This window comes from Suricata suricatta, chromosome 7, assembly GCF_006229205.1.
Source record: "Suricata suricatta isolate VVHF042 chromosome 7, meerkat_22Aug2017_6uvM2_HiC, whole genome shotgun sequence".
In the NCBI taxonomy this organism is placed as follows: domain Eukaryota; kingdom Metazoa; phylum Chordata; class Mammalia; order Carnivora; family Herpestidae; genus Suricata; species Suricata suricatta.
In genome coordinates, this window is record NC_043706.1 from 37084512 (window position 1) to 37108877 (window position 24366).

Consider the following 24366-nt stretch of genomic DNA (forward strand, 5'->3'; position numbering starts at 1 on the left):
GATGCACTCCTTAATCTCCATCACCAGTTTCATACATTACCCCCCCGGCCCCCCGCCTCCCCTCTGGTAACCATCAGTTTGTTCTCTGTAGTTAAGAGTCTCTTAACTCTCTGTCTCTCTCTCTTTCTCTCCCCTACCCCGTTTTCCATTTTGTTCATTTGCTTTGTTTCTTAAATTCCATATATGAGTGAAATCATATGGTATTTGTCTTTCTCTGACTGACTTATTTCCTTAGAATGATACTCTCTAGCTCCATTCATGTCATTGCAAGTGGGAAGATTTCATTCTTTTTATGGCTAAATAATATTCCACTGTGTGTGTGTGTGTGTGTGTGTGTGTGTGTGTGTGTATATACATCACATATATGTGTGTGTGTATATATATATGTATATACACACAATGTGTATATGTATACACACATACACATTCTTTATCCATGCATCAATCAATGGACATGGGCTGCTCCTATATCTTGGCTATTGTAGATACTGACGCTATAAATGAAAATCTGAGCCAGGTGCCCTTTAAGGAGATAAACTGATTCTCAAGGATTCATTAAATCACATTCCAAAGCCAGGTAAAAAATAATTTTTGAACTATTCAGGCTACTGTTTTCATTAGTGCAAGTAGTTGGACATTGATGTGGTTAATCCTACCTTGTATGTTGGACAAATGTACCTAGTCAAGTAATCAAAATGTAGCTTTATTCTTTTTATTTTTGTTTTCTACTAATTCTTTACACTATTTAGTAGGGAAGCTTTTCCTCTGCCAGAGGAGGAAAATGCCTCACCTCCAATAAAGTTTTTGCTTCTTCTTGGGCAATAGAAGTCTGAAGATCATTTTAAGCCACCAATATAGTCTCCAGTTGGCAGCTAGAAGGACTGGTCCCAGATGTGGACCATGTGAACTCTAGTTTTAATTTAGCCTTAAACCTCTCTCTTCCCCAGGCTGGGGCTGGAAGCTGCAGTGGAAAGGGAGTGTGTGATGATTGGCTTTCTTTCTCTGTTCTGTTTCTCTTCTAATAACCCTTTTCACACACTCCTTTTCTATTAGCTAACCAGTTTCTTAACCCCTATGAGGCAGTGTGGGGGCAGGAAGTAGAAAGGAACAAGGTCTTTCTTGATCAGGTAACTCAGTAAACAGGCTTCCTATTCTCTGGCCTTAGAACATGGGTAAAGTCACAAATTATTTCTGGGATCTTCTAAAGTTCTTTGCTGCAATGCCTGTCACTATAAAAACCTGGCCACTGGCCATTCAAGGTTTTTTTGTTTTTCTTTTTACCCCCTGGGGCTGGTTGGTACCATCCTTTCAGTCACCTCCTGATTCACTGGCAATCCAGTGCACAATGGCACAGTGTTTAGGTATCCAATTTTCTGCTATACAGACATCTTGGACAGGGCTTAAAATGGCATTGACCCAGTTTTCCCATGATGCTCACATTTGGTCCTTAAGAAACTCTCATTCAATGTCTGTACCAAAAAACTCTAAGAGTGCTGACTGGTCCCCACATAGCACCAATCTCCTGGTTAATGTTTCTTCACTCTTTGGACCTGCCTGGCCCTAAGTCATCCCCATGTCTACCATGCCTCCCTCTCAACATCAGGGAATGTGAGTCAAAACTCTGAGTGGGTCCTAAAAAGCCACTGAATGATAGTAAAGGAGTTAGCACCTATAAAAAGGACATCAATGGCTGTCTCCAAAGATATCTCTTCACAAATTATGTCCCATTTCATACTCTGTCCCCTTTTATATCTTGATATGGTGGAGGAAGCCAAGATTCATGAACCTAACTGTTCCACATTTTCAGAGTTACAAAAAAAATTATTAGTATCTCACTTTGGGATTTCCTTTCTACTACACTTTGGTGTCCAGGTAATAGCTTAATTTTAACCCCAGTTACAAGAGTTTGACATGAGTGAGGACTTTCTGTGATTTCAATACATCCCCTCTTCACCCTCAGCATATGCATTATGTGTTGCTGTGCTGGGTGATTTCTCTTATTCTTACACATTGGTTTTTGGAAGCCTGGAGCACAGTAGGGCCAACATTTTGATCTGTCTCAATGCAAAACATTTATTTTTACAAAGAGATACAAGTCATTAGAAAACTAAAGGAAGCCTGAGATTTAGTCCCAGTTCTACCATTAGTAAAGCTATTGTCTTCATCTCTGGTCTAAAGAGCTTCAACTGTATCATGAAGTAGCTGAATCATAAGTTATCTAAGGGACCTTTCAGCTTTCACAGTCCATGGAGAGACATATGAGAACTGGCAGGAGCTGGGGATCTGGAGAGATACCTGGAGAGTCAAAATCCTAGCCTCCTTGATGTGGCTGGACAGATTGGAGATCAGGGAACCAATGTAGGGAATAGGAAGATGATATGTCTTCTGGGAAGTTGTGAGCCAATAGTCAACAGACCCTTCCCTGTACTCCCCACCAGGCTCATCAATGAGAATGAAGTGAAACAGTGGCGAGATCAGGCAGAAAAGTTCCGGAAAGGTAAGGGGCTCTGCCTAAAGCCACTGCACACTCCACACAAACTCTCCCCTGCCCAGCATGGGATTCATTAGAGGCAGACACACACATATGCATGTTCTCTCTTCCCATTTCCTCTCTGGTTCCACCCCCATCCCAGAACACATGGAGCTGGTGAGCAAGCTGGAGAGAAAGGAGCGAGAATGTGAGACAAAGACATTGGAGAAGGAAGAGATGATGCGGACACTGAACAAGATGAAGGACAAACTGGCCCGAGAGTCCCAGGAGCTGCGCCAGGCTCGAGGACAAGTAGCAGAGCTGGTAGCCCAACTCAGTGAAATCTCAGTATGTGAACATCCTCCTCTTCTTTTACATATTGAGCTGAGACCTTCAGGATATGGTGGGAAGAGCAGGTGTAGGGAAGGGCCAAAGAAGTGATGAAGAAGTGAGTGGAAGACCCTGGTTCAGGACAGAGGGGACCTCTGAGGGTATAAGGGGTGGCTACTTTTTTGTTAATTAGGAAAAAATGCTCTTTCCCTGGGTGACACTGTCCCAGGAAGCAGAATGCATAGTGCAGGTACTATTTTGTACCCCCCTCCCCTACCCCGTGCAGTTTGATGCCCCTATACAGGCAATAGACTACCCAACTGTATGCATCATTCCTGCTGTTGCATTGTAATAACTGTGACTTTGTCCAGTGTCATGTGTATGTTATTTACCTATGTGTGTGTGTCTGTGGTTGTGTCTATGTCTGTGTTGGACATTTGGGACACAAGAGAGAAAATGGGGGGGACAACATGTGTATGGGAGGTGATAGCAGGATTGGGGGTCTACTACAGATGAAGAATAAGGAGAAGGAGAAGAATAGTGTGGTGGGGACCTGAACGACATAATTGCTAACGGATTTGTCTTTCTTATTATTCTCTCTCCCCACAGACAGGACCTGTATCTTCCCCACCTCCCCCTGGGGGTCCACTTACCCTGTCTTCCTCAATGACAACCAATGACCTGCCTCCACCCCCTCCCCCTCTACCTTTCACCTGCTGTCCCCCACCGCCGCCACCACCTCTTCCCCCTGGTGGGCCTCCCACTCCCCCTGGTGCCCCACCTTGCTTCAGCATGGGTCTGCCTCTCCCTCCAGACCCTTGCCCCAGCAGTGATATCCCACTCAGGAAGAAGTGTGTCCCCCAGCCTTCTCATCCACTGAAGTCCTTCAACTGGGTCAAGCTTAATGAGGTAAGCAACAAAGAAGAGATCAGTAGGTCCATTCTCCCATGGCCAATCCCAGTCAGCCCCATGGATTGCCTTCCTGTTGTTTGTAGATTCCCTCTCTTGGGTTCATTTTTTGGTGGGGGTAAGGAGGAAGTGGATGCAGAAGATGGGGGATTGCTAATGGCAGGCAGCTTACTGTCACTGGGAAGAACACCTATACTGGGATGAGGAGGCATGAATGTGCTAAGGCTCATGTTGGCAAAGCTATCTACAGATAGAATTTGTGTGTGCTGAAGGTTGATGGAGCAATATAGATACCAGAACATAAGCCAACCAAGGTCGCTTTCTAGACAACACAATGGCTGGGCCAGAATTTTAACGTTAGGGTCTATTTGAGGAAAAGGGTGGAAAGACGGATCAGGGCAGTATGTTCAAAGGGCCATGGCAGGTGAAGTGATAGTACACCTATCAGTTTGATGTCAAGATTTAGCCATTTTAGCATCCTCCTGGGGGAAGGTAAACATACTGGGTACTTTCTTGACTGCTAAGTAGTGAGGTACCCTCATGAATATTATCCACTAATAATCACCAATCCCAGGTCCACATGTGGGAGTTGATTCCTCTTTTGGACGCCCATGAGCATGGAGGAGAGATACCCTGGGTTGCATTAGACAGCTAGTAATTTAAGGCCAGTTCCAGCGTGGGTCAAGCCCTTGCCTCTGGTTCTAGGGGACACTCAGGCATCTTATTAAGAGGACCCGTGGATTTGTCCCTGAAGTGTAATGCATAGAGGGTAACAGAGTTCACTTAGCCTGTCCCATATGCATACTAAAGCAGCAGCCATCATTTTAGAGTTGGGACAAGTGGATGTTCTCTTGGTTATCTCAGCCTTTTGCTCTAACTCTTGGGGAATTCATAACTGTACCTTCCTATGCAACCTTAACTGAGCTCAGATGGAGACTCAAGTGGGAAGAGACATGGGATTGTGTAGTAGGTGGCCAGCTGTTTGTTAGCTGACTCTCCTAATGGTAGATCAGCTAGCCAGTCTAAGGACTGCTTTGTGTAAAGCTTTTTGCAGGGGGCTGTGATGGATAACAATAAAAGTTGAGACAAAATATTGCCCTGTAAGAGCTTTGGATCTGGAAAATTAGGAATTTTATTTAAGGAAATACCTAGAGATTCCAGGGAGGGATTGAAGGGGAGGTTCTAACCTCTATCTAAACCAAGTTTGGCTCTAACTAACTGTGACCTGTGTAAATCACTCACTTTGTTACCTCAGTTTCGCTTGTCTGTGAGATTTCTAGGATTCCTTTTACCTCTGGTTTTATAATTGAGGTGGAAAGACAAAGCATGAATATAACCCGTTCATAGTCTCCTGGGCCTCTGATAACATCTCCAATCTAAGTTGGTAAAATTTTAGAGACACCTGTTAGAGTTTTGAAGCCACATGGTTGACGTTTGTGACAACTGTACTGCACAGCTGTGCCCTGTGGGCATTTCTCCATGGTCGTGAGGCAGACAAACAGCTCTGAAGAACCAAAAGCCATAGGCAGTGTGGAAATGTTCAGTGTTCATGAACAGGAATAATACATATACTTCTTTGGGGTAAAAAACATATGTATATTTTTTGTTTCCTATACTTACAATGGTAATTTGAAGGATTCTTTGGCTTTCTTTAAAAAAACCTTTTATTTATTTATTTATTTATTTATTTATTTATAGTTTATTGTCAAATTGGTTTCCATATAACACCCAGTGCTTCTCCCCACAAGTGCCCCCCACCATGGCCATCACCCCCTCCCTCCCTCCCCTTCCCCCTTCAGTCCATGGTTTGTTTTCAGTATTCAGTAGTCTCCCTTGATCTGTGTCCCTCTCTCTCCCCCGCTCTCTTTCCCCCTTCCTCTCCCCATGGTCCCCTGCCAGGTCTCTCCTGTTAGACCTATGAATGCAAACATATGGTATCTATCCTTCTCTGCCTGACTTCTTTCGCTTAGCATGTCAAAAATAAAAAATAAAATAAAAAAAACTTTTAAATGTTTACTTGAAATATAGTTGACACACAATGTTACATTAGTGTCAGATGTGCAACATAGTGATTTGACAACTCTATACATTATGCTATGCTATGGCATGGTGTGGTGTATCTATTTTTAATTTTCTGAGAAACCTCCAACTGTTGCTCTCAGTGGCTGCCCCGGTTTGCATTTTCACCAACAGTGCAAGAGGGTTCCTTTTTCTCTGCATCCTCACCAATACTTGTTACTTCTTCTCTTTCTGATCCTACTCATTCTGACAGGTATGAGGTGGCATCTCATTGATCTGCATTTCCCTGATGATCAGTGGGTTTGAGCATCTTTCCATGTGTTTGTTGGCCATCTGTATGTCTTCTTTGGAAAAATGTCCATTCAGATCCTCTGCCCATTTTTTAAATTGTATTACTTGTGGGCATTTTTGTTTGTTTGTTTGTTTTTGGTGTTGAGATATATCAGTTCTATATATATTTTAAATATTAACCCTTTATTGGATATATCAGTTGCAAATATCTTTTCCCATTCCGTAGGTTCCCTTTTGATATAATTTGAGATTTTTAAAAGGTAATGAAAAATTGAGTAGGTACCTCAGCCATGAAGGAAGACAGATAAGGCAACTAATATTTTTGCAACATTTTCATCAAGTAGAGCATTGCACTTAGGGTTTTCTCTAGGGTCCTGCAATAATTAAGTCTATGTAAATTCTTGAGGGGCCCCAAGCAGTCCAGAGTTTCATTCCTAGACTGGAAAGAACAAATCTGATGGAATGGAGAATGGGAAGGATTTGCAGGAATTGTAGACATTTCTCAGCAGGGGTGGCTGGACGGGCGTTGAACAATATCTGTGAACCTTTTATCTGAGTTCCAAGCTTTTAATCATGTGACCAGAAGTTATTTCATCATTTTGGCTTCCGGTTCCTAATCTGTAAAATGGGAGTAATTATGACATCTATATCAAAGAATTCTTGTGAGGATTAAATGATATATAAAGTATTTGGAACAGTGACCAATGCATAGACACTCATAATAATAAAAATAATATTAAGTGAGTTGTTATGGGTGGCACTGCCATGCATGCTTTAAGTGTGTTATCTTACCTAATCCTTGCTCTGACTCAGTAAGCAAGCATCATTGAGACTGTGCTGCCTTTAATGTGAAGTAAAAAGAGAATAGTAGTACTCCTCCACTTTACAGCGGTCTTACGTAGGGCTGCATAGTGGTGAGGCTGGGACTGCACGCTGGCTTGGTTTCTCTGACCCCAGACGCTCAATGAGAGAAACACCCTGAAAAGTGTTTTGGAGAAAGATGCCCCTGGCATATAAAGGATGTCTCTAGAAGGGCGGAAGCCCCAGGAATCTAGATTGGAAATGATGAGGTCTTGGCCAGAGTGATGCAAAAATTAAAGTCGGGCATTATTCTACACAGTGGGCACATCAGAGCGACTTGGTAAAATGCAGCATGTGGAGAGTACTGGGAATGGAGAGACCTCTATCTGGCTCCAGAGCTCAGCTGCACCTCCACAAAGAGGGAGGTGGGGATGGGCTGGCATTTGGCAAGAAGGCTGGGAGAGCTGGGCACTTAGCCTGTTCTCTTTGGGGAAGCTCTCCCCAGCGTTGACCATCCAGCTCTCTCATTCCAGCCCTTTCTTCTTGTCCTGGCCTCAGCAGGAATAAAGAGCAGTGGCAAGCTTTACCTGTGTGGGCTTTCCCATGGAGCCCACCCACCTCCACTCTAAGCCTAGATTCAGATGGGGAACCAGTTAGAGGTTTCCCTTCCCTGCTTCCCTGATTCAGTTTCCCCTCCCATCTTCTCTCTGCCTCCCACCTACTGATTCCAGCGGCCTGGCTCCTTTCCCCAGTCTCCTTTCCCTACCCCACGCGGGCTCCTGTGCACGCGCGCGTGCGCACACACACACGCACGCAGTGGTTGTTTCTGCCATGAAAAGAATGTGTCTGTGTTGGGTTTGGCCAGTTGCCTGTATCCCTTGCTGCTCCGAGCGTCCCAGCCCGGCATTCCACAAGAGGGTCCCTGGCCTTAGGAAGGCCACAGGAATGTCCCCAGCCCCCTGCTCTGGCCTAGCATCCCCTTTCCAGAGTTTAAGAAAATAAAAGTGAGTGAAAGGTATGTTTCTCTCTCTAAGCCTTGCCGAGGGGGAGATGGAGGGAGGAGGGGGTGGTGGCCTTAGGAAGGTTCTCCAGCTGCCTTCCAGGCAGGGGAAAGTGGGAGATTCCATTTTAAAGGACAGCAAAGCTCAGGATGAGGCAAGGATTCCTGGGAGGACAAAGTCACAGCACCCTGGGAGGGACTGTGCTCTCTGTCCTCTGAGCCATTCTCAGGGTGCTTGCTATGAGATCACTGGGGTGTTCTCATCTTGGCTGATGGAGGCTCCCCTGAGAGCAGGGATTCAGTGCCAGGGTGCTCCACAGAAGTGGGGCATTTCCTGGGTGGAGAGACCCTGGAATGTAAATCCTGGGATGCATCCCAACCATGAGGGTCTGACCAACAGGAAGTTGTGGCAGTCTTGCCGGACTGAGCAGTCACTATAGGGGCCAGGATGTCTCGGGCTTTGGCATTTGTCCACTTTCTGAGAATCTGGGAAAGTGGGAGGAAGACCCCTGGGAGAGAAAATAACCATCTCAGTTATGAGAATTGTAGTGGGCACTGCGGATTTGAGGATCTCAAATATGTGTGGGCACTCTTCTGTCCAGTGACTCCCGCCAACACTGATTTTTAGGGAGTACGTTCAGAGAACACTGGTTTGGTTGTGTTTTTCTGGAAGGAGTTTCATACCCTCTTTCATATTTGCCCACCCATCACTCCACTCCATTTGATTTCTAGAACATACTTACATGTGGTCCCACAAGAAAAGGAGGACAAGGGGGTTGTCTCTGGCCTCCGCCCTGGAGCAGAGTATTGAAGGTTTGGGGGAGATGAATCGACTCCCTTCTGAAGGCTTGAAAGCCTGGCTACTGTAGTTTGTGCCACTGGGAACAGGGAGGATTAGGGAGACATTGGCCCTCTTCATAATGAAGGCATTGAGTCAATGCCTGGGTCTTCTCTCTGTGCCGAATCTTAGGAACGTGTCCCTGGCACCGTATGGAATGAAATTGATGACATGCAGGTATTTCGGATTCTGGACCTAGAGGACTTTGAAAAAATGTTTTCAGCTTATCAGAGGCACCAGGTAAGACCCTGCCCTGCCCCCTTAGCTGCTTGTGTCTAGACTTCCAGTTTTGACTTCACCTCTGCCCCTCGAACCCAACCTTCAACCCCTCCTCTCTCCCTCCCTTCCTCCTGTGTATACTGAATGATGTTACTCCTTATTAAGTACCATGCTTTTCTGGGGACATGGATCTGAATTAAAGGTGTGACTTTCAGTAGGGAGAAACATCCCGTCATATTACAGTTCTCATATACAGTTGTGTGTATTTACAAGCACTAAAATTCTATTTTGTCCATTTTCTGTCTTTCATCTTGTAGCACTGGAGATGGAGTCACAGACCTTGACCCCTATTCTTTCTTTGGCCCCAAGATCTAGACATTACACCTAGCATGCATGATAACTTTCAAATCACTCTCTCCACCGTACTCTCCCAACACCCACCCCCACGAGTCAGTTAGCCACGGATGTCAGTGTTTCAAGGAATATGGAGCTGCTCCAGGTCACATTAGGGGGTTAAGGTGGGTCTGGGCCTGCACAGGCATGGGAGAGCCCTGCAGACACTGCCTACAGATGGCTGGTCAGTCAGCCTGCTCTTCTAGCAGCAGTAAAAGGTTGGAAGGGTGGACTAATGCAGAGCATCCCTGAGGCAGCGCCAGTTCTCGGACCTCGTCCTCACAGGAATGTGAGTCAGGAGGTATGTCTAGGCCCAGGAATCTGGACTGTAGCTGGCACATCTGGGGGCTCTCCCCTCAAGACCTCTGTCTGAAGGTTGTTGCCTCTCTGTGCTATGCCACTTTCTCCTGTCTCCTCTGCTGAGCTCAGGCTACCAGCCCTGAGGACACTCCAGGTGCCAGTGAGTGGGATCTGTGCCCTCCTGTGCCCTGGGGAGCAGCTGCATGTCGTGGCTGGGCTCCCCACTGCTTTCTGCCAAGTTCAGACCTGTGGACAACGCTTCTAAGGGCACACAAGACTCCTCTTAGGGGCCTAGCCAAAGGGACGGAGTGGGGGTGGAGCTCTGCCCTTGACTTGGGGTTCTAGAAAAACCAGATGGTTGTTATTTAATTTAAATATAAGTGCTCAAGGCATCTGATTCTTTACCCTAATTCCAGGCAGCATTTTTAGTCTCTGCCCATATCAGGCTGGCATGGCCTCAGGCAGCAGCTGTGGCTTAGCAGGAGGGGGAGGGGGCTCTTCTGAGCACTTGTGGATTAGTGCTCCTGAGTGGAACATTGGGAGCATGTGCAAGGGGTATATCAGGCATGGTCAATTACACAACTCCTCCTAACTGCAGTCTTCCTGCTATCCAGGATTCCAGCCTCGCCCATCCAGTTTCTAGGACCCTTGGGTCGGGCTGGGATGGGGACCACCAGGGAAAGAGAGGCTATGGGAATTAGAACAAGCTGCATCTGCAGCCTCCCAGTTTGGTGACTGGAGAAGAGTTGTCTCCTGTTTCTTGTCTGAACCCCTTATTTCAGGGCTGGCCTCACTGAGACTATTGTCACTTTGTGGGTCATCCAGACTTGGGGTGAATTCACAGAAGCAGAGCTGGAGAGATCTCAGAGGATGTGTGGCCCTGGTCCCTGGTGGCTTCGTTTCCCTATTTTGGGGCCCAGAATGCATGGGCTTGTTGGGGAAGTAGGTCCTATGAGCTTTGAGGTCTTCCCTTTGTGTCTTATGCAGGTCCCGAATTAGTGACTTAAACTCCATCAGGGTCAGGAAGGAAGAACCGGGTGTGGGCCCTGCCCCCTTAGCTCCCTTAGAGATCAGAAGACAGACAAAGGGCAAGAGGCAAAATTCAAGGACACCTGCTTTCTTCTGCCTCAATGAATACAACTTTCACATGTTTCTGGCCCTTTCTGGTTGTATCTCCTCTCCTGTTTAGAAAGATGAAGTCATCCAGCAGTGGAGGAATGCTTTTGGCCCTCCTGGCAGTGTCCCAGCAGAGGAGATAGAATAATAGCAGCCAAGGCCTGGAGTTAGGGAGCTTGGGACCCTGGCCTCCCCCAACTAGGGAGTGGTGGTCCCACTGGGCCCACGGCAGGCAGGAGACTTGCTCCCTACTTTGTGCTTCTCTGTGAGTGTATGTCTGCTAGAAGCACCTCCTGTCCAGGGCTACTTGCCAATCTTCATTTCCAACCATGTGGGTCGCCTTGAGATTGGGAGGACAGAGTGGATGCTGAGGGGTCCCCATGTATCTCCTACTGTCCCTGGGTTCTTGAACCTCTTGGCTAACATTGTGCATGTTTAATTCTCTGTTGGCTGTGGCTGTTACCTGCCTAGGAGCTGATAACTAATCCTCAGCAGGTGAGTCACTCTTGGGGCTCTGGACACTCTAACTGCTAACCACTGTCCTGGGCTGCTGCCCTGTACTAGCCCAAAAAGAGGGCTTGTTCATTCTACCTTCTTCCTTATTACCCATCCCTACAGGACATGAGAAAAGGTTCCCTAAGAGAAAGCAGAAATGTAAGGGAGGGAAGTAATTCAAGTAGACTCCTACCAGCAATGGAGGTGAATGTCTACTGGAGTAAAGAGAAAGGTCTATTGGCCCAAGGCAAGGCTGTCCTGTATGACTGCACAGGCTGGGCACTGTAAAATCCCAAAGGCACAATTCACAAAGATAAAGATGTGAATGGGGGACCCTTGGAATTATACAACATGGAACATGTGCTTGGAGCAATCTCCCAGAATCAAAACTAGCTTCCTGTCTACCTTACCAAGGGCCCAAGAAAAGGAAGGGAATCTGTTTTGGGGGGGGTCTGCCTGCTGGAACCCCATTGAAGAGAATTCTTCATGGAATTCTGCCTCAGTTTTTCCATCTCTGAACTTGTACACATCCTCTATTCTGGGCACCTGGGCTGTGCTTGAAGTCCTCAGGAGTCTAGGAACTGTGGCCCGATAGACACTTGGAACTGGCTTTTCATCATAAGCTTGGAGAAGCTGTCTGGGTGGGGTGGTGGAGTGGGGGCTGATTCTCCAGGGTGCTGGGAATTATATCACATGCCCAAAGCTGTGGGGATCCATCCTTCCCCTTCCACTGGAACAGTTCCTTCTCTAGTTTGCCCAGAGAGGACAATCTCTAAAGGAGGGGGGGAAAACTCTGCATTGCCCCCAATCCATTCTAACCCACGGTAAAGTCGCAGTCTAGTTGGTTATTAATTACCCTTTCTCTCTCTCTCTTATCTTTTTTTTCCCCTGTTTTTCTTCCCCTCACACCAGGTGTATCCCCTGGTTGGCGTGGGGGTGGCTCCCGGGGGGGAGGGGGCAAGGCAGGGATTGGGGAACACACATACCTCAACCTTTCTATTTGTCTTGTCGGTTTCAGAAAGAGCTGGGCTCCACAGAGGACATCTACCTGGCTTCCCGAAAGGTCAAAGAGTTGTCGGTCATTGATGGCCGGAGGGCACAGAACTGCATCATTCTTCTCTCTAAGTATGTGCTTGCCTAGCCTCTTCAGCCCCTGATGGGAGGGATGAGACCCCAGGGGGCAGAGCCTTGAGAGGGCTAGAGCAAAAGCCAACAGTGGAACTAAATGCCTGGAGGATAGGGGTGCGACAGAGGAATGGTATGACAGCAGTCTCTGGCTCCCCTTGCCCCCTGCTGTCCCCTGGGAATGGTAGGGGACCCTCTTTAGGAGGGTTCTAGGGAGCCCATGGGAGCTCATGTTCAGCAGCGGTGTGGGGCTCTGCAGACAAGAAACTGCCCCAGTCAGGAGGTCCCTGACCAGCTTGGTCAGCATCTGGCAGCAGAGTTGCTTTAAGCCCATGGAGGGCCCCACTAGGCTTAGGCCACAAAGCAGCATGATCTCAGCCCCCAAGCATTTCCCGTGGCTGCAGAACAAACAAGGCAGTATCTGCACTAACAGCACAGCTTCTGTGCGAGGCCTCCTGCCTGAGCCAGGGTCAGAGGGCACTGCCTCCCGTACTATTCTTAGCCCTGCCCCAGCCATCTCTGGGCTATCAATCCCCCTTTCTTCCCATAGACCCCCAAGCCTCAGTTTCTCCCTCTTGATGGTGGAGGAGATTTCTATATCTTCGGGGTTCCCAGTGGTGTGCATCTGGAAGGATAGGGAAGGGCCGTGTGTGTGTATGTGTGTGTGGAGGGGGATGGCTTGTCCCTCACCCAGACAGCAAGATGTATGGGAACAGCTGTGTGGGAGCTGAGGCGCTGTCAGAAGACTAAGAGCTCTTCTGTCTTCTGACAGTGAAGGAAGTAGGAAACAGTCTCATTTGTGGCCTGCCGATATTCCCATCCTCCCATGGAGATGCGCTAGATATTTCAGGCATAAGGAGAAGAATCAGAAACCTTATTGCTCTCTGTGTCTACACTAAAGATTGCCCTTTTCCTCCCAAACATCCTATCAGTTATGACAATCAAGCAAGACTCAAGTCTTTATTTAGACTAAAACATCCATTATTGAGTTCACATGAGGGAGAGAGAGCAGGAGGAGAAGGGCTGGGGTCTGTCCTGAGCAGTGGGGCCAGGCCAGGCTGCTCAAGGGGCAGGGTTTCCCCTCAGGCTGAAGCTCTCTAACGAGGAGATCCGGCAGGCCATCTTGAAGATGGATGAGCAGGAAGACCTCGCGAAGGACATGCTGGAGCAGGTGAGGCCTCTAGTGGGAGCGGGGGGAGCTGAAACTAGGGGGCATCTGCATCCCTACCTGAAAGCCCCCAGAGAGGCCAAGACTTTTAGCTCAAATCAGGCTGGAGGATGGAGGAGTGGGGGAGAGATTTATAGCCACTCCCTGGACCAGCCTTTCTGAGGGGAGGTCAGGAAATGTAGCATCTTTTCCAGGGGACTGAGGCCCTTGAAGGGACACATGAGGTATGATTCCCCTCTGGGCCCCACACAAAGCAAAGTGACCCATAGTCATATCTTCCCCACATCTCTTCCACCTCAATTTATTGGGTCCTACAAAAGAAATCTAGAAAGCACCCAACAAAACTGCCATCAGTTGGACCTCATAGAATGAAGAATTCTGTTCATCAAAAGGCACTATTGCTAGAGGGAAAAGACAAGCAAGAGCTTAGAAGACATTTGCTTTATGTACATCTAGCAAAAATCTCATTCAGAATAAAAAACTCTACCATATCATGAGGAAATGACAAACAGCTCCACTTGAAAATGAGCAGAAGACTTGAACAGGTACTTCAATGAAAGAGAATTTCCAAGTGGCTCAACACTCGTAGACAACCAAAAATACAAGAAACCACAGTGAGGTAGCACCATATGCCGCCACTGGAATAGCTAAAATCAAAAAGACTAACAATGCCAAATGTTGGCAAGGATGTGAAGCAACTGGAATTCTCATTGGGTACAATGATTTGGGGAACAGTTTGACAGTCCACACAAAGGCTAAATCTATCCTACTGCCCAGCAATCCCATGGCTAGATGCAGAGAGATGAGTGCAAACATTGACTCTAAAAGGTAGACATGAGAGTACTTATAACAGTTTTATTCATGAAACCTGCAAACTGTCTACATTCTAACTGTCCATCAATGAGTAATTAAATTGATCATTTCTGTGTATAATTACTGTATTAATATACTGTGGTATATTCCTGTATATAATTACTATATATTATAGTGTATTTTATATATTTATTATGGTATATATTATCTATGACATATGTTATATAATTCATGTACATAATATATAATTCCTCTATATAATTACTACATATAATATACTGTAGTATATTCCTACAATAGAATATACTCTTCAGCACATATAAAAAACAAAAAACCAATACTTACAGCATGAATGAATCTCAGACATTGTGTTGTGTGAAAGAAGCCAGACACTAAAGAAAACACACAGCATGAGTCCATTTATATGAAGTTCAAGAATAGGCAAATATAATCTAAGGTGATAGAATTCATTTGAGAAGCTATAAGGTGGAGGTGTGGCTTATTGAAGTGTTACAAGAGAATTTTCTGGGGGATGGAAGTCTTCTGTATCTTAATCTGGATGGGAGTTCAGTGGTTGGTTTTGTCAAAATTCACTGAACTGCACATTTAAGATAGAGACATTTTATGTAAAGTATTCCTCAATAAACTTGGGTTTCAAAGAAAAAAATCATTGAGCTGTGCACTTAAGAATAATGTACTTTACTATATAAAAATTACATCTCAGTTTTAAAAAGTGAAAAAGAAAAGTCTAGAGCTGGGTGTTTGTGGTCCTCTGGGCAGATGAAGCATAAACCCATCACATGAGGATGCCTCTCTCTTTTACGGGCCCCTCCCCATCTTGAGCCTGGGCAATGTATGGGGCATCTATGCATTGTACCCTCCTATCAGCTTCTCAGCAGTCTCCTGTGTAACCTTCACCTGCTCTTTGCAGCTCCTCAAGTTCATCCCAGAGAAGAGTGACATTGACCTCCTCGAGGAGCACAAGCATGAGATTGAGCGGATGGCCCGGGCCGACCGCTTCCTCTATGAAATGAGCAGGTCCGGGCAGTGGGCATGTAGGAGGGGCTGGGGGGGGGGGGCACAGGCAGAAGCGGGTATGGATCTAGCTCTCTGGAGCTGGAGGGGGCTGCCTCATAAAGAAGCTCACCCGTCCACAGGATCGACCACTACCAGCAGCGACTGCAGGCCCTGTTCTTCAAAAAGAAGTTCCAGGAGCGCCTGGCTGAGGCCAAGCCCAAAGTGGAAGGTATGAGGCCATGGGGGGCCTAGAGTGGAGAGGCGTCTGGGAGGGCCAGGGAACAGGAATCTGTGAAACTGAGGAAAACATTCTAATTCTCAATCCACCCCTTCCCCCGCCCAAAAAAACCCACCAAAGCCAAGGACAAAATTTAAAACTACAGTTATTGTAAATATATGCACTTGTTTATATTAGCACATGTGCCAGACATGTGACACGTTTCCTGTGCCTCAGCCTGTAAACTCTCCAAGGTGAGGGATCTATTGACATCTGCCCCAGCTGGGCCCAGAATGCCGAACAGAGGATGATAATAGCAAGCACCGAGAATGGGGCCTGGCATATGTTGAGCTCAAGCTTTACCCTCCTTGAGAGCTATTAAGTTCATAGAAGACCTGGCACATTATTTTAAGTGCGACCTGATTGGAAAAGTAGGAAATTGGTAGGGTAGTCCCTGGAGGCGTGTGGTTTTCTGGGTCAGGGAATCCCCTCTACACAGGCCTTTTCCAGATGGGCACTTTGTAATTCAATGAGAACCATGTAGCAAGCACCTCATGGAACATTCCACATGGATGGCCTCATTGGTCCTCACAACATCGCTACGGGTGCATCCATTCTCTCATGTCTAAAATGGGGACATGCTGCCTGAGGCCATGTTATCAGAGAGTGGTGGAGACAGGAGTGCAACACATGTTCTTCAGAATTCATCTCTCTTGTGGGTAGTACTTCACAGACGATGGCAGAGGATGGGGACGGCAGGGAGTTGGGGGAGAAAGGCAAGATGGTCCATGCAGACCCACCAGTGGAGAAGCAGGAGAGGCTGTGAGGCTTACTTGGGGTAGGTGCGGGGGGGCGGGGGGGACTGGACAGGACGGCAGAGTAGAATAGGAGAGCCTGAGTCCAGGATGCTGAGGGAGCCAGGCTGGGGCAGAGCAGAGCATGGGCCCCCTCTGCTGGACGCCAGGGCAGGCAGGCATTCCCTGGGCTGATGGTGAGTACAGAGAATGACCTTTCCTGGAGCTGCTTCAGGGATGTTTGGGGGTGGGGTTGATGGGTGTGACAGAGCTAGAGGCATACACCTTCTGCAGTCTGTCCCTGCCCATTGACACATGTGCATTCACACACACAAGGGAACTGCAGGCTGGCTGTCATCATAAATGATCATTTTGGGGAAGAAGGACTGAGATCAGTAGTGATTCTGTAGCTAGGGTCTGGCAGTCCCTTCTGCCCTGGTGATGAGTAACTCCTTACCTTCACAAAGATTGCCTTCTTTGTCCTGCTGCAGACTGCCTTTGGGGCATGAGGCACAGATAAGGGAATCAATCCAAGACATGTGCTCAACCATTTGTGTCTTGGGTCAGTGGAGCAAACATGAGCAATTGCTATTTGCAACCAGAGAAACTTAGCCACTGGGGAGGGTTCATCTCAGATCATCTCGGAGCCCACTCCTAAGAGTTAGTCACTGAATGCTCAGGAAAGTCTCCCTTTAATATCCAGCTAAGCAGAGTAACACATGTTTTAGATGGCAAAACCTGCTGGCGAAGGTAATAAGCACTCTGCTATAGCAATGGCTGCTATTCTAGAATGGTCTGGAGGTCTTCCCTGAGAGCTGGGAAGAGGTGACTGCAGTTGTAGCTTACAGAATCAGGCCAGTGGCTTCACTAGGAGTGGAGATGAGAGGATTGTGCAGGAGTTGGAATTCATATTTTTCCTTCCAGTTCTAGGAAATATTCCTGGAAAAGCTAAGATTTGGCTGGTTCCAGCTGGTGATGAGCTATTGACACCCTACCCACCACTTCCTAACAGTCTCTAGGTCAATTTGCCAAAAGCCAATTCACCAAATTTGACAGATTTACCAATTCTCCTACGAATATATTCATGAAACATATTTTTCTTGAATATATTCTTATGAACATGTTCGTTGCTGAATATACCAAATTTACTGATTCTCATTTTGAATACATTTGCTGAATATAGTCAAGATGAATACGGTTTGAAATGTAAACATTCTTATGAATATATTCACGAATATATTATTCTTATGAATATATCTAAAATGTCTGCATTGCAATGGGAGTTTCCTCATTTACGCTGATTTTCTTTGAACTCTTGTCAATTTCTGTTTTGCCAACATTTTACATTTTTAGAATTCCTTTGAAAATTTCTCAAATAGCATATCAGCCCTAGAAAAACTATCCCAACCAATATAAATTGCCAAAAACTTTTATTTTTTAAAGTAAACTTTTCATTCAAATATGGATACAAAAAAGTACACAAATCCTCGAGTCCAACTTGATGAATTATCAAAGTGAACGCACCTGTGAAATTAACATCCATGTTGAGAAATGGAATGTTGCCCGCCTGGACAGCCCTTCCTCATGCCGCCCTCCCAGACATTACCCCCTGCAACTGTTACGCTGTCTCCTCTCAAGGTTTTGTCTTTCTTGAACTTTATGTGGCTGGAATAATATAATATTTAAATTATATATAATTTTATGCTGGTCTCTTTTGCTCAGCATTATGGTTGTAAATTACCCTCTTACTACATGTAGTTAGTTATTCATTTTCAGTGCTGCATTTTATTCCATTGTATGAATACCATAATTTATTAAATCTATTTAAGAATTAAAAAAAAAAAACTAGAACACACTCTAATACCCATCATGAATAATGCTGCTATTAGGTCATAGAATGTGAACATGTTGTAAGGTAGAAGCTTCTAACAAACCTTATTATTTTTTATAGCTTGCTTTTTTTTCAATTTAAAGTTATACTTTTGTTGCTAATTTCATGATGCGTGTATCTGTATGTTATGCTATGCCCACCACTAGTGCAGCTGTGTAATGCCGTTATAATACCTATACTCCCTAAGCCGTACGTTTTATCTCCATGATTTCTCCATGATTTATGCCATAACAGGAAGCCTGTATCAACCACTTCCCTTTACCCACTTTGCCTAACTCCTTACCTTTTTCCTTTCTGGCAGCCATCAGTTTGTTCTCTGTGTTTATGGGTCTGTGTCTGGTTTTTGTTTGTTTTTAGATTCTATACATAAGTAAAATATGGTATTTGTCTGTTTCTAACTTATTTCACTTAGCATAATAGCTCTAGGTCCATTCTTGTCACAAATTGTAGGATTTCATTTCTTACGGCTGTGTAATATTCCATTGTGTGTATCTTTTTGTGTTGGTGTTTTGAGAATTGTCCTTCAGCTTTGAGGTATGATTACAGAAATTGTATATATTTAAGGTGTACAAGGGTATATACTTAAGATTCACAATTGTATATATATTTTTATTTTTAAAATTCCAGTATAATTAACACACAGTATTATATTAAGTTTTAGGTGTACAATATAGGGACTCAGTAATTCTATACATTATTCAGTGCTCATTGTAATAAATGTACTCTTAATCCCTTCACCTGTTTCACCCATTCCCCGCCCCCTACCTCCCTTCTGGCAACCACCTGTTTGTTCTTTATATTTAAGAAGGTTTTTTTTTTTTTTTGGTCACTTTTTTCTTTTGTTGTATGGTACTGGCACATAAACAGACAAATAGATCAATGGAACAGAATAGAGAGCCCAGAAATAAACCTCCACTTATATGGTCATTTAATCTACACTAGGAGGGCAAGAATATCGAATGGGGAAAAGATAATTTCTTCAACAAATGGTGCTGGAAAAGCTAGACAGCTACATGCAAAAGAATGAAACTTAACCACTTTCTTAAACCATACACCAAAATAAAATATCTTAAAGACTTAAATGTTAACTAAACCTGACACCTTTAAAGTCCTAGAAGAAAACTTAGGCAGTAATGTCTTTGGCATCAGTCTTAGCAACATTTCTCTATATAGGTCTCTTTTGGTAAGGAGAATAAAAGCAAAAATAAACCTTGGGACTACACCAAAATAAAAAGCTTTTGCACAGCCATATCTTCTTTATCCATTCATCCATCAGTGGAAACTTAGGTTGTGTGCATATCTTGGCTACTGTAAATAATGCTGCAGTAAACATAGGGATGCAGATATCTTTTTGAATTGGTGTTTTCATTCTCTTTGGGTAACTACACAGCAGTGGAATTACTGGGTCATATGGTGTTTCTATTTTTAGTTTGAAAGACCTCCATACTGTTTTCCATAGTGGATGCACCAATTTCCTTTCCTAACAGTGCACAAGAGTTCCTTTCATTTCTAATTCCTCAACAACACTCCCTATCTCTTGTGTTTTTGATCTAGCCACTCTGACAGGTGTAAGGTTATCCCTCACTATCATTTTGATTTGCATTTCCCTGATGATCAGTGATGTTGAGCATCTTATCATGAGTCTGTTGGCTATCTGCATGTCTTCTTTGGAAAAATGTCTAGTCAGCTCCTCTGCCCATTTTTAAATTGGATTATTTAGTTTTATTGGTGTTGAGTTATATAAGTTCTTTATATATTTTGGTTATTAACCCCTTATCAGATCTATCATTTGTAAACATCTTCTCCCATTCAGTAGGCTGCCCTATTTGTTTTATTGGTTTCTTTTGCTGTGCAAAAGCTTTTTATTTTGGTGTTTTCCCAGTAGTTTATTTTTGCTTTTGTTCCCCTGGACTGAGGAGACTTATCTAGAAAAGTGTTGCTAAGGTCAGTATCAAAGAGATTGCTGCCCATGTTTTCTTCTAGGAGTTTTATGCTTTCAAATCTCATACTTAGGTCTTTAATTCATTTTGAACTTATTTTTGTGTATGGTGTAAGAAAGTCATTCAGCTTCTTCAGAACCATTTATTGAAGGACATTTCTTGTCCCCATCATAAATTCTTGCCTCCTTTGTCATTGATTAATTGACCATATAATTGTGGGTTTATTTCTGGGCTTTCTATACTATTCTATTAATCTATCTGCCAGTACCATACTGTTTTGATTACTACAGTTTTATCTTATATCTTAAAATCTGGGGTTCTGATACTTCCATCTGTGTACTTCTCAAGATTGTTTTGGCTATTTGGGGTCTTTTGTGGTTCCATACGAATTTTAGAGTTATTTTTTCTAGTTCTGTGAAAAGTGCTGTTGGTATTTTCATAGGGATTGCACTGAATCTGTATATCACTTTGGCTAGAATGGAAATTTTAATATTCTTCCAATCCATGAGTGTGGAATATCTTCCCATTGATTTTATTTTCAATTTCTTTCATCAGTGTTTTAAAGTTTTCAGAGTTTATTAGGTTTATTCCTGGGTATTTTATTCTTTTTAGTACAATTATAAATGGTTGCTTTATTTTAGTGCTTCATTATTAGCATATAGAAGAGCAACCAATTTCTGTGTGTTAATTTTGTATCCTGCTACTTTACTGAAATCATTTACTATAATAGAATTTTATTGGAGTCTTTAGAGTTTCTCTGTATTGTACCATGTCATCTGCAAGTAGTGACAGTTTAACCTATCAATTTGGATACCTCTTTTTTGTCTGATTGCAGTGACTAGGACTTCGACTACTATGTTGAGTAAAAGTGGTGAGAGTGGACATCCTTATCTGTTCCAGATCTTCAAGGAAAAGCTGTGTTTTTCACCATTGAGTATGATGATAGTTGTGGGTTTGTTTTTGTTTTTTTAATTGTGTCCAGGCATGTTCTCTCTAAACCTACTTTGTAGAGAGTTTTATCAAAACGATGTTGAATTTTGTCAAATGTTTTTTTCTGCATCTATTGAAATGGTCCTTTTATTTTTATCCTTTCTCTTGCTGATGTGAGGTGTCATGTTGATTTGCAAATATTGAACCATTCTTGCATCCCTGAAATGAATCCCACTTGTGATGAATGAGTTTTTAAATGTTATTGTTCAATGTACTTTGCTAATATTTTGTTGAGCAATTTGGCATCTATGTTCATCAGGGATATTGGCCTATAGGATTTGGGTTGTTTTTTGTTTGTTTTGTAGTGTTTTGGGCTTTGGTATCAGTAATGCTGTCTTCATAGAATGCATTTGGAAGCTTCTCTCCCTCCTCTATTTTTGATATATCCTGGAAATGGGTGTTAATCCTTCTTTAAATGGTTAGTGGAATGCATCTGTGAATCTATCTGCTCCTGGGCTTTTGTTTGTTGAGGAGTTTTCAGGTCACTTATTCAGTTTTGTTATTAGTAGTTGATCTGTTTGTATTTTCTATTTCTTTCTGATTTAATTTTGGAAGATTGTATGTTTCTAGGGATTTATCCATTTATTTTAGGTTGTCTGTTTTTGTTGGCACATAGTTTTTCATAGTAGTCTCATATTCCTTTGTATTTCTATAGTGTCTCTTGTTACTTCTCTTTCATTTCTGATTCATTTGTGCCCTCTTTTTTCTTCTAATGAATATGGCTAAAGGCTTATCATTTTCGTCTTTCTTTGCAAAGAACTAGCTTTTGGTTTCATTGATCTTTGTTTTTTTAGGCTCAGTTTCATTTATTTCTACTCTCTTAATTCCTTCATTCTACTCACTTTTGGCATTTCCTCCCCTAGTTCCTTTAGGTATAAGGTAAGATTGAGATTTTTCTTATTTCTTGAGGTGGACCTATATTCCTATAAATTTCCCTCTCTGGGTTGCATTTGCTGAGTCCCAAAGATTTTGGATGATTGTGTTTTCATTTTTACTTGTCTCCATGTATTTTTTCAGTGTCATCCCATTTCTTATTGATCCACTAACTGTTTAGTACATACTGTTGACCTCCACATATTTGGTTTTTTTCCAGTTTTTTCCTTGTGATTGATTTCTAGTTTCATACCATTGTGTTCAGAAAAAAATGCATGGTATTATTTCAATCTTCTTGAATTTATTGAGACTGTTTTGTGGCCTAACATGTGATCTATCCTGGAGAATCTTCCATCTGCACTTGTAAAGTGTATTCTATTGTTGTTTCTGGATGGAGTGTTCTGTATATATCTGTCAATGTGTCTGATGTATCATTGAAAGACACTGTTTCCTTGATGATTTTCTGTGTCAGTTACCTATCCATTGATGTAAGTGGGCTGTTAAAGTCTCTTGCTATTATTGTATTACTGTCAATTTCTCCCCTCATGTCTTTTGATATTTGCTTTGTATATTTAGATGCTCTAATGTTTGGTACATAGATATTTATAATTGTTATATTATCTTCTTGGATTGATCTCTTTATCATTATGTAATGCCCTTGTCTCTTGTTGCAGTCTTTGTTTAAGTCATTTGTCTAAGTATTGCTACCCTGGGCTTTTTTTTCCCCTTCTATTTGCGTGGACAATCTTTTTTTATCTTTTCACTTTTAATATGTATGTGTCTTAAGGTCTGAAGTGAATCTCTTATAGGTAGTATATAGATGAGTCTTTTTTAATTCATCATGCCACTCTAGGTCTTGATTGGAGCATTTAGACCATTAGCATTTAAAGTAGTTGCCGATAGGTATGTACTTATTGCCATTTTAATTCATTGTTTTCTGGTTTTGTAGTTCTTCTCTGTTCCTTTCTTCTTCTCTTGCTCTCTTTCCTTGTGATTGGTGACTTTTTTCTTAGTGTTATGCTTCACTTTTTTGTGTGTCGATTAAAGATTTTGGGTTTATAGTTACTATAAGGTTCATATATAAGTATATGGCTGTCTATATAAGTTAATGGTCACTTAAGTTTGAACACATTCTTAAAAAAAAACGTTTTTACTTACCCTTCCACATTTTATGGATATGGTGTCATATTTTACATCTTTTATTAATTTTACTTCTAATTAAAGCCCTTCTTTTCTACTTAATGTAGTCCCTTTAACATTTCTTGAAAGAGCAGTTTAGTGGTGACAAACTCTTATCTCTCTCTCAATCCTGAATGATAGTCTTGCTGGATAAAATATTCTTGGATGTAGATTTTTTTCCTTTCAGCACTTTGTAGGCCAGAAGATAATTTCAGGATATATTCAAAGTTGCTCCTGAAAAATGAGTTGACAGTCTTCTGAGGGTATTCCCATATGTGTAACTTTCCTTCTTTCTTGCTGCTTTTAAAATTCTCTATCTTTAATCTTTGACATTTTAGTTATTATATGTTATGGTGTAGACCTCCTTGGGTTCATCCTACTTGGAACTCTGTGCTTCCTAAACCTGGATGTATGTTTCTTTCTCCAGATTAGGAAAGTTTTCAACTATTATTTCTTCAAGTAAGTTTTCTGTCCCTTTTTTCTTTTTTTCTGGGACATTATAATGTGAATATTTGTTCACTTTATGCTATCCAAAAGATCCCTTAACCTGTCCTCATTTAAAACCTTTTCCTTGGGGTGCCTGGGTGGCTCAGTCAGTTGAGCATCCAGCTTCAGCTCAGGTCATGATCTCATGGTTCGTGGGTTCGAGCCCCAAATTGGGCTCCATGCTGACAGCTCAGCCCCTAGAGCCTGCTTCAGATTCTGTGTCTCCCTCTCTCTCTGACCCTCCCCTGCTCACGTTGTCTCTCTTTTTCTCTTAAAAATAAGTAAAACATTAAAAAATTTTAAAAAATAAAACCTTTTTCTTTCTGCTGTTCAGCTTGGGTGTTTCCCATTACCAGATTTCTGTTCTGTTCTTCATCTGCTAGTCTGTTTATTCCCTCTAATGTATATATTTTTGATTTGTTATATTCTTCAACTCTGATTTTTTTTTTTCATAGATTCTCTTTGTTGAAGTTCTTACTGAGTACTTCCACACTTCTCCCAGCCAGTGTGCATCTTTATGATCATGACCTTAAACTCCTTATCAGGCAGATTGCTTATATCCATTTCATTTGGTTCTTTTTCTGAGTTTTTGTTTTGTTTGGAGCATATTATTCTGCTCCCCATTTTGCTTGTCTTTCAGTCTTTATTTCTATGAATAGGCAGAACAGTTACTTCTCTTAAACTTGAAGGAA

The 24366-nt window shown here is 43.2% G+C and overlaps 1 protein-coding gene across 6 annotated transcripts in view; it reads left to right on the plus strand.

The window, feature by feature from the left end:
- DAAM2 (dishevelled associated activator of morphogenesis 2) overlaps positions 1–24366 on the plus strand; it is a 117019-nt gene that overhangs the window by 84613 nt on the left and 8040 nt on the right. For 5 of the 6 annotated variants that reach the window (XM_029943774.1, XM_029943775.1, XM_029943771.1 and 2 more), the window contains 9 exons: positions 2439–2497; positions 2634–2818; positions 3410–3709; positions 8791–8898; positions 11158–11181; positions 12200–12306; positions 13393–13477; positions 15219–15325; positions 15445–15533. In XM_029943774.1, the coding sequence (XP_029799634.1) occupies positions 2439–2497; positions 2634–2818; positions 3410–3709; positions 8791–8898; positions 11158–11181; positions 12200–12306; positions 13393–13477; positions 15219–15325; positions 15445–15533 (1064 nt within the window). The remainder of the gene's footprint in view (positions 1–2438; positions 2498–2633; positions 2819–3409; positions 3710–8790; positions 8899–11157; positions 11182–12199; positions 12307–13392; positions 13478–15218; positions 15326–15444; positions 15534–24366) is intronic. The other variant, XM_029943776.1, reaches the window with a different exon arrangement.